We start from the raw sequence: 13649 nt of genomic DNA on the forward strand, positions 1-13649 counted from the left end.
GAGGGTCTTCAAAAACAGCCTTGCCCCACTTTGGATGATGTTGTTGGAAAGTTCTGGCAAGTAAAACCTGTGATAACTTAATTCAGAAGGGAATGAAGAGCTAAAATGGGTGAGAGTAAAGAAAAAGGCTACTTGATCACTTTTTAAAGTTAATGTACAGTGGTGATAAATGAACTGTAAAATAAAAGCTTTATGGCAATGAGTAGAGGGATGCCTAGTAGACTGTGGAGTGATTTCCCTGGGGCAGAGCAGGGTATGGATGGAGCCTGTGATGTTTGTTGTAGCCAAAAGAGGCAGCGGAAAAATTGAATTACAGGCATAGCCAAAGCATCTGGGGCTTGAGAGTTTCTGTCAAGTGCGGATGAGGATGTATTTGCACGCTTCTGACAGGAGTGGAGACCTCGGCGAAGGAGCAAATCCTCCTCGTCTGTTGTCTCTCCCTCTTTGGCCGGTGGTACCGATTACCAAGGTATCCGGGGAACAGCGAGAATCGCCCAAAACGCACTTGGAAGTGAAACTCAGGGGCAGCGCTGAGGAGCGCTCTGCGGCAGAGCAGCGGGCAGAGCTGCCCCGCAACCTTGAACAGGAACGCGTCTGAGCGGTGTCCAAGAGGCGTGTTATTCTTCCTCTAACGCCAGAGTGCTATTTGGCCCAATTACTTTAATAAAAGGTGAAAGAAGCACTAAAGCCTTTATTTAAACAAGAAGTAAAATAAAAGCCTGGCAGAACTCGCTTTTTTTCTTCTGGGCTCCGAGTTGCCTCCCCTCGCCTCTCCCCGGGCTGCGGCACCTCGGCAGCGGCCGGGCTGCGGCGAGTCCCCCGCGGCTGGCGCGGAGGGGAATAAATAGCCGGGCGGCGGCGCGGAGCCCTCCGCTCCCGCAGCCCCTCCACGTCACTTCGCAGCGAGCCGAGCACGTGGGGCGGGGAGATCGTATAAATCTCCCTCTCCCTGCGCGGCCGTGATGTTATCTGCTGGCACCCGTCCCCTCCGCGCAGGGAGAGCCGAGGGGCCGGGGGCGGCAGGCGGGGGGCGCCGGGCGGAGCGCTAGAGCCGCCGGGGACGGGGCCAGCCCCAGCCCCGCGGGGGAGGCCGGCGGGGCGGGGGGGGAGAGCGGCGCTGCGCTGCGGCCAGCCCCGGGCGGCCGGCTCCGCGCCTGCGACCCGCGGGAGGCTGCCGGGGCGCGGCGGCGCTGCCTCGCCGACTGCGGCGCGGGCTTGGCGTTTCGGAAGGAGGAGGAAGAGGAGGGAGCTGGGAAGAGCTGTGCGGCGCGCAGCGGCCCGGGCGGGGGTGGGTCGGTGCATGCGGCGCGGGGCGCACGCAGCAGCCTGCGGGACGCGGCCGGACGGGAGATCGCCGGGCGCCGCCGCGGGGCCGCCGCCTGCCGCTGCCGCTGCCGCTGCGCCCGGGCCGGGCGCGGGGGCCGGGGCTCGGCGCTGCCGGGCGCACACGTGCGCGGCTCTCGGGGCTGAGCGCCGCCGGGCGCGGGGCGGTGCCGCTGCCCGCCCGGAGCCGTCGGGCGCCGCGGGCGCACGGCGGGGCTCAGCGCCGCGCCGGCAGCCTCTCTCTGCCGGCTGCGGCAGCGCCCTGTGATACCCATCACTGCGCCTTCTCGCCCTCCTTTTTCTGGGTTTTTTCCTTCCCCCCACACCCTCCCCCCGCTTCAGATTTTTGTTTTACAGCGCGCTGAGAGCAGCCTCTCTGCCATTTACTTGATTTGCAGGTTTGTTGTATCTGTCTGGGGGCTTTTTTCCTTCTCCTTTTTTGCTGTCCGGCTCGCTCTACCCCCGAATTTTATCTAGTTGTAGCAACTTGCTTTTTCTTCTTTTTAATTTTTTTTTTGTTTTTTCAATTATTATTATTACTGGTGGTTTTTATTTTTTTTTTTTTTTCACTGGCGCCTCCCGTGCGTTTTCCGATTGCGAACCGCCCTCGCAAGCCGGTTTTTAAGAGCATTTTTTTCCTGCAGATCTCCCCTTTGTTTGCACAGATCCCCTTTTTTTAATTTTTAAATTTTTTTTTTCTTGTTGTCGTTCGTTGTTAAAGTCACTTTTTTTTTTTTTTTTTTTTTTTTTTTTTTGGTGGGGGGGGGGCGCTGTATTTAAACACTTAAAATGCACTGCTATCTCCTGAGCGTGCTCCTCACCGTGGATCTGGCCACCGTGGCTCTCAGCCTGTCTACCTGCAGCACCCTCGACATGGATCAGTTTATGCGCAAGAGGATCGAGGCAATCCGGGGCCAGATCTTGAGCAAACTGAAGCTCACCAGCCCCCCGGACGAGTACCCCGAGCCCGAGGAGGTGCCCCCGGAGGTCATCTCCATCTACAACAGCACCAGGGACCTGCTGCAGGAAAAAGCCAACCACAGAGCCGCCACTTGCGAGAGGGAGAGGAGCGACGAGGAGTATTATGCCAAAGAAGTTTACAAAATAGACATGCAGCCTTTTTACCCCGAAAGTAAGTCCTCCGTGTTTGTGCATGTGTGCGTGATTTCGCCCCCGAGGCTGAGCGGCGCTCAGCACCTTTAAATAGCACCCCCGAGCACCGCAACCTGCCTTCTCTGCTCGGCTCGCTTGTCATCCTCGGCATCGCTTAGGTGAAGGCTTCTAGGCTTTAATTTCGGTGACGGGGTGTACATATGACTGGGTGGGTGTGTTGGGGGGTCACCTGTTGCCCCGGACTGGCGAGGTTGGCAGAGCCCTTAGAAGTCCCCCAGGAATCCCTCGGGGTGCCGGTGCAGCGCCTCGCACCTGAGCAGAGCTCCCCCCGCCCGGGATCCCCCGCCAGCAGCGCCTTGAGTTCCCCGGCAGCCCCCTGTACAGCCTCCAGAAAGAGCCAAGGTCTTTCCACTGCTCTTGTTTCCCTTGGAGTGTCCGGGACGGGCAGGTTTCCATCTCTCCATAACTGAAAAGAAAAGGAGGTCTTTAAAAAAAAAAACAAAAAACAAAAACCAACAAAAAGTCGCCAGCTCGTCTTGTCTGTGTCCCTGTAGAACATTGTCCCGCAGGCTGCTGTTCACGTTGGTGCTCAGAGAGGACAGGGACGTCCTCCTTCCTCTTCCCACTTTAACTAGCCTCCCCTTTTGGTTCGTGGGCACTTTTCATTTCAGGTACAGAAAAACTTTTCCCTTCTGGGTAGCCTCGGTTCTTGGAACCTGTCTCAGCCCGTCTGCCTTTTGCTGTTTTTAACGACCTTCTGGTGATCCATGCCACGTTTTGCACAAAAAAAAAAAAAAAAAAAGAAAAAGAAAAAAAGAACAGAAAAAAAAAAAGGTACAAATGCTCCGTGCTGACCAAATCCACTTAGAGTGATTAATAATCATAACGATGTGCCTCTTTGTTTTGGTAGCAAAGCTTAAGTGCATAGGAAAAAAAAAGAAAAAGCACCGCGCTGCCTTAAAAGAATCTAGATCATCATCATACCAGGGAAAGTGAAATACCAGAAGCAGAAAATAACTTCACCGTTCACATAACCAAACCCTAGTCCCTAGTCATTTCATTTAGCTCTCTTCCCTCCCCCACCACCTGATGCCCTATATACTTGCTCTCTGTTTCTCAAAAGCACATAGCTCTCGCTTAAATAGATAATTCAGCCATTTTGGTAACTTTATCCTAGAGTTTCTAATTGCATTTTCCTCTTATTTATTTTTAGTTTAGCAAGTTGTAGCTTTGGGGCTTGCTCTGTCTTGCATGGGATAGTCCTAGGATGCCAGCCAAGGTATCTGAACCCCACGCTCCGTGCAGCTGCCTCCCTTTCTTCCTTTAGTCTTAAATGACAACATCAGGTACAGGACATCCTGGCAGTCAGAGCCATTTTATTATTGTAATTATGGCACCATCCTTAATAGCCATGATAAATACACTCCACCCTTATTACCCTTGGGGAAGAAATACTTTCTTTTTTAAAAAAAACCCCACATATTCGGAGCCAAGTGGGTATGAGCAGAGTGGTTCAGTATAATTCATAGCTGTAGCAAGAGCACAGAAGTCATGCTTGTTTTCCACGTTGACGTACTGTATTATTTTGCTGGTGGTTTTGGTAGAAGTCAGCACTTCCTTTTGAGACCTATTAGATCGTACCCAGGGCAGAGGAGCACCTATGGGCAAAGGTTGGGAAGACCTATAGCAGTGCCTTGGCTTGGGGAGTTGACCCTGTAGCAGAGAGTCTCTGAGAATTGTAAAGCGCATCCGTCCTGAGCACCTCTGTCCTCTGTCCTTGCCTCAGCAAACTTCAAAGCACCGATAGTCCAAACTGCAGCTGCGTACTTTCCAGAAAATTAAAATATCTGTGCTGTGTGACTTGGATGGTATTGACAATAGAGGATCTATTTTTAAAACGTTGTCAGAGGCCAGATTTGGTCTGAAGTATCGACAGAGGCTTTGGAAGAGCAAAGGAGATTGCAGGTATCTACCAACAGAGTGCATCAGACGTTTGGGATCCGAGGGCCAGCTAGCAGCAGATCCAGCACTACTGTGCGAGGGCTGTCGCTAACATCAGAGTAAGTAGGTTAACTGTTTTTCCACTGCTCTCTAGTTATGCTGGATGGAGCGAACCTTTCCAAAAAAGACAGTAAGGAAGAAATCACTCCACCATATTTTAAAGGAAGAAATTGAAAGCGCAGCTCTGGCGGCCACAGGCGCTTTCTCCGAGGCATTTCAGAGTGGATTTTTTTAACTCTGCAGTGTCTGCTGTGTTGGAGAGGCTGGAGGGAGAAGGGGATCAGTGTGAATGCACTGGAGGTCAAAAGCTGCTATAAGGCAGGCATGGGAAAGATCAGTGGTTCAGTTTTTACCACAAGTTGTTAGCATCCAGTAACTGACTACAACCCAAGTATTACAAATATGCTCTAATTATACTCATAGTCAGCAATATATCACTACAGATCGCTGATAGGTCTTCGTGGGGCATTTTGTAAAGTTCAGACTAAATATTTTTAGCAATGAGGAGATTTAAAAGGAAAACTATAAGAGATATTGTATATACCCTAAGGCATATTTTGTCTTAAATATTATCCTTGGCCAACTGTACTGTATAAATACAGTAAATATGAATAGAACTGGCAAGATGCCAATCTCCTGGGATGAATTTTAGTCAAGAAGGTATTTATGGGATATAAATAATACTGTGTCAACATTTAAAGAAGGGATCTGATTAGTTTTGAAATTATTCATATTAATCTTTTCACATGCTGTTAATTTAAGGCTCAAACTATAAAGTTTTGCTAAGGTTTACTGATAGTTTGCACTGAGGAAGTAAGGGGGCATCTGGCTTGAGGGTCCGGTTGAGGTTAAGGACACATCGGGATATAGGTGGAAATTCAGCAAGTCAGGGACTTGCCTGACCCAAAAGCAACAGATGTGAAAGAAGTGTCAGAAAAAATAGTACAAAGACATTTGGAAAAAACAGAAAGCTTTTGTCTGTCAAGCATGCCTTGTGCTCAGGACAGTATGCATCTGTGTGAGTCTGAATCTCTCCTAAGTCCAGGTGGCAGTCAGAATTTGAGGGTTTTTTTCAGAGCAGTTTAAAGAGGAAGGTTGGATATGGTGTTCTCTGAGCACAACATCAGAGAGTTCTTGGGAATTTTGTGCCTAGGCAAAGTTACCTGAGTAAAACTGGTTACTGTGAATTCTGGATCACATTGGAAGCTTATTACTTATGAGTTCTTCATTGAATATCTAGGCCATGATACTTAAGCTAAGTGATGATTGCCACTGCACTGAGGGTAAACAGAAATTTAATGCCAACACAATTAGGGGTGGTGAATTGTAATGCTAATGAGAAACGGGCAGACTTGAGAAAAACAGGCAACACATGTATCTGGAGGCAAAGTCCCATTCTGTCATCTTCATTCAAAGCAGTTTTTACCGTAGCCTGTGAACTGGTCTGTAGTGACAGATTAAGGCCAATGCAGGTAAACGTTTAAGTTTTCTGCATTCCTGAAGATAGGTTTAGAAGTACTCATTAGCCTAAGAAAACACAGTTTTTTCTGGGTTTGGGCCTGGGTTTCATGAGTTTTAAGCTACCTTAGTGTGAAGGAGTCTCCCTGGGTTCCATCCTGCCCTAGTGGTGAGGATTACTCTTCTTAGGAGCTCTGTCCCATGAATATTGCTTTACATAGGCAGGCCATCATTCTGCTGAATATTTGCCCCATGAAAGACAACATTATAAGCTGGGAGGGCACAGTGACATGCTTCTACTTTATCAACAAGGACTCAATTTACCAGCAATGTTACACATATGTGTGCTCCTTGTCTTCAGGGTACCGGAACTGCTCCTGCAGACGGCTCCCAGCACTGACTGCATCATTAGCACGATGTTAACAGCTCACCTGTGTTCACATTTAGCACAAGACAGAGTCTAATCTGTCGGGTTTTCTCGTGTTATTAATGATATGGAAACAGACTCAGGAGGAACAACTAATTTTAAAGCTTTCTAGCTATTCTGGACCTATGGTTGTGCTCTGGAGCACCTCTTACAAGAGGAGGTGTTTGCCAGGCGTACTCTCTCTGCATTACAGAGAGCACCTGAAGCAATGTGAAGGTTTTCCCAAGGAAAGACATGGTGGGGGAACAGTTCCTTATTCCTTAAGGAATGACATTTAACGCAATCTTCGTAGGTGGAAAACCCCAGGAAATTGCAAATGGCATTAGAAAGGCACAGGGTAATTTTCTAGACAGTAGTCCTCTACATACTGAGAGGCATAATAAAATAACATGCTCTGGTGCACTAATGAAGGGCAGCACCACATGTGCTTCCTGCCTGGCTTCTGAATCACCAGCCACTTTTACTGTAAGCAGGGTGCCAAGCTGGGAAGCAGGGGGGGAAGGTACAAGAGCCAGTCATGGAATGAGGCATGGTCCTTGAGTTTCTTCCAGAGGATGAAGCCTGCAGAAAACTAAATACCCATGATCCCCAGCTTTAACACTGCATGGTCAGATGAGCTACAAGACAAGGGCTATATTCCCAAGTCCTTTCCATAACCCTCCTGGAGCTTCTTTCTTGTGTCTATTCCAAAGAGGCACTTTTCACTCTAGTTTGGTGAGTGAGAAGGTTTGACAGAATCATGGCATCATTTAGGTTGGAAAAGACTGTTAACAGTCATCTGAGTACAGCTGTTAACCTGTCACTGTGAAGTTCACCACTAAGCCTTGTCACTGTGTGCCACATCTGTACTTGAAAATACCTCCAGGGATGGTGACTCAACCACTTCCCTGGGCAGCCTGTTCCCGTGCCTAAAAGCCCTTGTGGTGAACATGCAGCAGTGCCCCTGCTGCTCCCCACCCTCCAGCCATTGACAGTGTGAATGTTTTATAGTCCCAGAGACCTTTCTGGAAACGTGCCCTTGTCTTCTGCTCGTGGCTGGAGATGTGCAGGGAGTGCCCAGAGCTTGTGCTGCTCTTTCTGGCTCTACTTGCAGTACTAGTGTGAGTAGGTGACGGAGTGAAGAAAGCAGAGCATCATCTTCATTAGGTACTGGTTTTAGCCTTGCTCCTCTCTGGTACTATGCATGAGAACAGTAGTGGCCATCAGGATGGCTGTGTAACTTTGAAGTTATTACTTCCAGCATTTTGCTGTCAGCTTGAGACTCCTGTCTGCACCAGAGCTGAGCAAAAGGATGAATGAGAGAACTGGCTGTCATTCTCAGTGAGCTTCTTCAGCACAGCCCTGAAATGCACACGGAGCTTCACACACACGAACAGACTGATTTGCATTAAGGCTCTGTGTATGCCTAATTAGCTTCCTGAGCTGCGGCCCGGTTTATGGCGCATTTGCAGGGATGAGCAAAGCCAGACAGTTCAAATCCCTCTCACTGTGATGAAATCTGTCATTTGGGCATGGGAGCCCAGTGAGAAGGAAACGCTTTACAGCATGTTTTAGAGAGGAAAGAAGAAACTCTTCAGTGATCCTGAAGAAGGCTGACCCTGTTGGGCAGCTGGCTTCTATTGCCTTTGCACTGATGTGCTAGACTGCTCCTGTATTGCAGATAAAGGGAGGAACCCCAGGGTATGGTGACAAAAAGAGTCATGAGTGAAGACACACAAATGTTTTTGTTCCTGTTGTGAAACCACATGCAGCACGTTTTCAAGCAGGCAGTTTTAGCTTGAGGATGATACGCTCCCCAGGTATTATTTAATGTAATAATGTGTTACGGATGTTTCTGGTGGTTTGTTTAGATTAAAAGGATTGGTTTGGTCATTTGTTTAGGGGAAGCTTGCACCCTGCCTTCCACTACAGGCTGTTGCTTGCTTCCCCTTCAGTCTGTGGATAGTTGGTTCCTAGCTCCAGCATCACTGTTGGTTGGCTTCCTGTAGTAGTCAATCTGAAGCAGCAATGTTTCTTCTTAAAACATCTCCTCCATGCTTGTCCTTGCTGTCTGTGCTGTGTTAAATGATTGCAGCTGGGCACCCGACTGTACAAGACATTCAGCTGCAAGGTATAGAGGAGAAACTCAAAGATTTGTCTGTAACAAGACAATAAAATGTTGTGAAAAAACCCTTTAGTGTCAAGGGTTGTGTTTTATCTCCTTCCAGTGTGACCAGTTGTGTTTGGATTTATGAATTGCTCATGAGGCTGTTCACTGCTGTGGTTCTTTTAGCTCGAGTGGCACAGGACAGGCTTTGCAGAAATGAGGGGCTAGACCTGGCTTTGTTAGACCTGTCTGGTTTTTATGGTTTTTTCACATGTGTTTGGTGCTCTGTGGTTTGGTCCACCGTAGAGAAGTTGCTTCTTTGGGTAAAAGCATTCTTTAAAACAGCCAGGTTTTCCAAAGAGAACATGGCAGCTCATGCCACTGGGAAAGCTTCTGGCTCCTTGTGGTGGAGGTTTTGTTGGTTGAGTTGAGGCAGCTGTGCAGAGAGATTGCTCACTCACTGTGAAGAGACAGGCTCTGCTGAAACACGTGTTGTTTTTTGGGCTCTCTGGCATCCGTGTTTGGTTTTCAGGAGATGCTGGACCTCACAGGCACCCCTGCAGCAGATGCATGGCAGAAGAGTGTGGAGAGGATCTTCAGAACATCTTTCCCTTGTTCAGGTTTTAATTTGGACAGTGACTGAGGAATGCTTCTCATTTCAGGTGTGATGCTCGTTGACATTCAGGCTCTTCATTCTAGAGCCGAGCTTTTCTCCTCTGAATCCCCCTTAGGGAGGGAGCCTCTTTTTGTTGTTATATAATACTTAGTGCAGTGTGTGCTGACTTCAGGTTATTAAAAATAACTGTATAAATTGTAAAACATAAGTTGACCTCATAGCTGACCCTGCTTTGAGCTGGAGGTTGGACTTCCAACATGAATTAACCTGTAATCCTTGTAATACTACATTTTAATACAAGGAAAACAATGCATTGTATTTCAGCTTCTACAGGGTGGTCTTGATTCAGTATCATTATGGATGTGATGTTTTCTGCAGTCCTGGATTTGTCCCTCTGCTGAAGCTTTCCTGCACCAAAATGTTCCTGTTCTTCTCTCCCTCTGCACACGGTTTTATTTTGCTTCTCTTGCTTGAATGTTGCTTTTCAAATAGGCATGGTAAGTTGCATGAAAATAGACTACTGTATTGGACTTCAGCAAAAGCTGTGGCATAGTTTTAGGCAAACTGAGGAGGGGCGGGGAAGGAAAATGTTGTGATACTGACCTTTCACTTTGCTTGTTTGGCTCCTTCCCATCGTATCTAATCCACGCTGCACTGACAAATACCGCATCTGTCTTGACAGGCAAGTTCACAAATAACCATTCATTCATAACTTGGAGCTGCTGTAAGACTCCTTATGGATTGCTTAATCTGACAGTTGTGCATTTGAGCAGAGACTTTGAAGCAAAGGCTTTGTAGAATGACCGTGAGTTCAGTCTGACTTTGTGCAAGCTAAGAGGGAGGTCTTGCGTGAAAGAGGATACTGTACTTGAGGGTGTGTTGCGTGTGTGCATGCGTGCACACACGCGCGTGCATACATTTTAGAGTATTAAAACATCTGTTGTTGCCAAAGCCCAAATTGGAATGTTCTGGGAAAGATAATTTAATTTTTAGCTTCTGGATTCATTTCAGTGATGGTAATTTCAACACTTCCTGGGGAGAGTCTATCGGTGGTTATGTGCATCAAATGCAGCAGTAAATCTGTCATTCTTTCCATTTCAGTTTTTCAGGCTTACAACTTCGTTATTTTTCCCTGTTTGGCTGGTGTTAGTATCCAATGTTTTCCCTGGCTTCATCTCTTTTAAACCCCTGCTTTGAATTTTAAAAGGCAAGCTAAGCCTGTTGAAGTTCCTTCTCTTACTTGTTTTTGTTTACTTACAGCATTTGCAATTCAGCAGCTAGCTCAGCTGAAATAGTGATGGTAATATATCTTTACCATGGTGATGATTGAAAGATAGGAATCAGAACATGTTGGTTTTCATTCCTTGGGGTGGAAAAAAAACCAATCCACAAAATCCCCCAACCCTGTGGGTGAACTTTGTACTCACAAGGCTGAAAAACTTAATAGGTGTTAGCAGCACTTAGTCTTTTGAAGTGGTCAGAGAGCACCTCACAATCACATATTTGATGAAGGCTTCTGCACTATAATACTTATTTATCCTGAGCCCTCAGTTGTGTTTACAGCTGATCTCCAGTACCCCAAATTGAAAGAGCGGTCCTTGCTTATTTGAGTGGGCATTGTCCAATATGAATAAAATTACTTCTCTGGGGCTTTGGGCAAACAGTCACAGAGATCTCTAGGACTGCCAAGATGTACACTTGGAAGAACACCTGAAAAACTTCACATCTTCCAAACAGTGTGTAAAAAAATGCTGCAAGCTTGGCCTCTTCTGATGCGGCAGTGGGTTGAAACAAAGGCACAAGTGGCGGTCAGGGCCTGGTGTTCACCAGAGCCTGGGACAGGCTGCTGCTCCTTGTCCCTTGTCTCTGCTTGGTCTCGTGGGTGGTCCAGGCTAGCAAATGGAGAGACATCTCTGTTCTTCCTGACTATGGAGGGGCAGCTCTGCCCTTGGCATCACAGTTCCTGGCCTTTGTGCTTTGAGGCTTTGGTGCAGGGCTTGATCCAACTGACTGGAGAACAGTTTTACAGAGCCCTTAGTGAGTGCCTAGTAAGCAAGGTCTATGGATGCCAAGGTTCAGGTCCACTGGCAGTTCATTTCTGCTTTCAAATGCCTGCAGGGGATATAAGGGATATTTGCCTTCAGGGAAGGATAAATGATATATTGTATTCTCCAACATGATAGGACATTGTAAACAGTCTGGAGATGTGTTGGATCTATGCAGATCATTGATGTTCTCATTCTCACCCAATCTTCAAGAGATCCAACCCAGTTTTCTTGGCTGTTGCAGTTGGCTCTGGGCCTCCCTGGCAGAGCGAGGGCTTGTATGTCTTGTGCCAATCACTGCTTTATGCTCAGATTTTTCTTGTTGCACACTTTGGAAGTGAAGTAGCCGCATTTCAACATTGAGGTTTGCTGAAAGATGTCCGTACGTTTCGCTTGTTGTGCTCGTTGCGTGTTTATCCAGCCTACGATGGCAGGCTCTTGCAGCAGACACACGTCTCCTGGTCTGTGAGTGGGGAACAAGTTCCAGCTTTCTTGAAAATCAATCTGTTGTTCTGATCTGGTGGTGTGATAGGAACTGAGAGGCTCCCTGCCAGGATAAACAGTTTGCAAATCAAGGGAGCTAAGTGAGCAGCTTTGGCCCAGTTTGGATGGACTCAGAACAGATTGTTGGGGGCCTGACCTTTCCCTCTTTGAACCTGAATTCCCCCCTTCCAGTTTGCATTTCTCCCTGATGCTAGGAGCCATGTATTTGGAAGTTTCACATTCCCTTTGCTAATCAGGGAAGAAAAGAGTCCCAGAAGAATCTAGAAAAAGGGATCTTTATGAATGTGGCCATAGTCCGAGTTACAGCAATATCATGTATCTGAAGGAACTTGCCTTCTTCCAAGCTGTAGTCCCATTATTTACCACACTTTATTGGGAAACCTAATTTTCTCTGGCTACAAGTGTATTTGTTGAGGTAGAATCTGGAAAGGAATCTGCCTCATGCACACTTACTGCCACTGGGCCAGCTATACATGTGATACAGTCAAACTTTTCCACTTCTCTGCCTTTTGAGAGTATGTTCCCCAGATTAAGGCCCCTGGTTCAAAGCCTGCTGAAAAGGCTGGAAGTCTTTCCACCGTCTGGAGAAGTCTTTGGTCAGGTATTAAGTGTCATTCCTTTGTTTCAGGGAGTGGCCGCATCTCCAGTATATATTGAGGTGTGTTACTGTAATGTGGTGCTTTCCCCTTTATTGAATTCCCACTGGAGACATTCTTCTGCATAAGGCCCTGAAAAACAAAGACCACGTTTGAAAATAAACACCTTAGTTAGCTTTATTGATGGACTCATTTGTTGGCAGATGTCATCTGGGATCAGCATATGGTGGCAATATGGCAAGAGCTGCAGAATGCAGAGAAGGAGAAATAAGTTAAAGCCCTGTACTACTTAGGTATTCCACATCTTCCCTTGTCTAAAATAAATGACCATCTGACTGCAAAGGTCTTGGCAAATAAACATACCATAATATATCTTTATCATCCTCCCTACAGCGTGTTTTTGTCTAGAAGTTCATCATTCCACATCCAGAGGCTTCTTAGAAACATATGCAAAATCAGACCTCAGCACCCAGAGCAGGGAAGAATTTAAAGGCTTTGACTAAGAATGTGGCAAACCTCTGTGCAGTGGACTGTAAAGAAAGGTCAGGGCTAAGCCAACAAGGTGTTTTTATGTTATCAATAAAATCTTAAAAGTCAGTTCTGCATAGAGCTGGAGCCAGGAGGACCATTTCTGAAAGTCAGTTTGCTACATGATATATGCTGAGTTTACAAGCTGGAAAGCCAAGGAGTTTGGAAACAGGAGCTGTGCTTATAGCATGAAGGTGCACGTGGTTTTGCATAAAACCTCTCTGACTTGATGTGTCTCTAAGCTCACAGACTTTTGAAATACATTTTTTTGCATGGATGAAGAGCTGGAGCAATTTAATTTGAGTCGGTAAAGTCACTCCAGATTTTTCCCTGTGATGTTGAAACGATTCTGTGCAGCATTTGTTTCGGCAAGCAGAACAGTCATTGTGGCCAGGACTTAGAGCAGCACCTAAAGGAGTGGCTTCTTTGTAGCCTTTGAGAATCCCAGGCTTTTGTTCAGATGAAGACTGAGGCAGTTAAATCTGCTTTGCTGATAAGAAATGTCCTGAATGCTGTTCTGTATCATATTTGTACTTCTACTCTATACTTCTCAAACCCTGAAAGGACTCAACGTCCACCACAGGTTGTTGGGGTTTGTTTGTGTTTGCTTTTTTTTTCAAAAAAGCAGAGCAAAATGGTTTGTATACTATCTATGTGGTACTTCCTGTGTCCCGGTGGGATGAGTTTTCATTTGATTCGGGATATGAAACCAAGTGGTTTAGTTCTTGTTTAATATAAGGGAATATTTTAATGTCACAGGATATAAAGTGCCTTAATATAAGGTCAGCGAGACCTGCAGGCAGCTTTCTGATTGAGCCTGTATGTAGCCTGGCAACTGAAGGAGATGCTCATCTCAGCAAGGATGAGATGTTCTTCTCAGGGTGTAACATTTCCACATTTGTTCACACTCCTGGCTAATCAACAGTTGGTATCATACTTTAGAAAGGATGAG

At 46.8% G+C, this 13649-nt stretch overlaps 1 protein-coding gene across 1 annotated transcript in view; it reads left to right on the forward strand.

The window, feature by feature from the left end:
• The first annotated feature begins 1478 nt into the window (after positions 1-1478).
• TGFB2 (transforming growth factor beta 2) overlaps positions 1479-13649 on the forward strand; it is a 60904-nt gene continuing 48733 nt past the window's right edge. Inside the window, exon 1 of the mRNA XM_023922855.2 lies at positions 1479-2455. Within this exon, the coding sequence (XP_023778623.1) occupies positions 2113-2455 (343 nt within the window). The 5' untranslated portion in view covers positions 1479-2112. The remainder of the gene's footprint in view (positions 2456-13649) is intronic.

Source organism: Cyanistes caeruleus, chromosome 2 (assembly GCF_971803275.1).
Source record: "Cyanistes caeruleus chromosome 2, bCyaCae1.hap1.1, whole genome shotgun sequence".
Lineage (NCBI taxonomy): Eukaryota > Metazoa > Chordata > Aves > Passeriformes > Paridae > Cyanistes > Cyanistes caeruleus.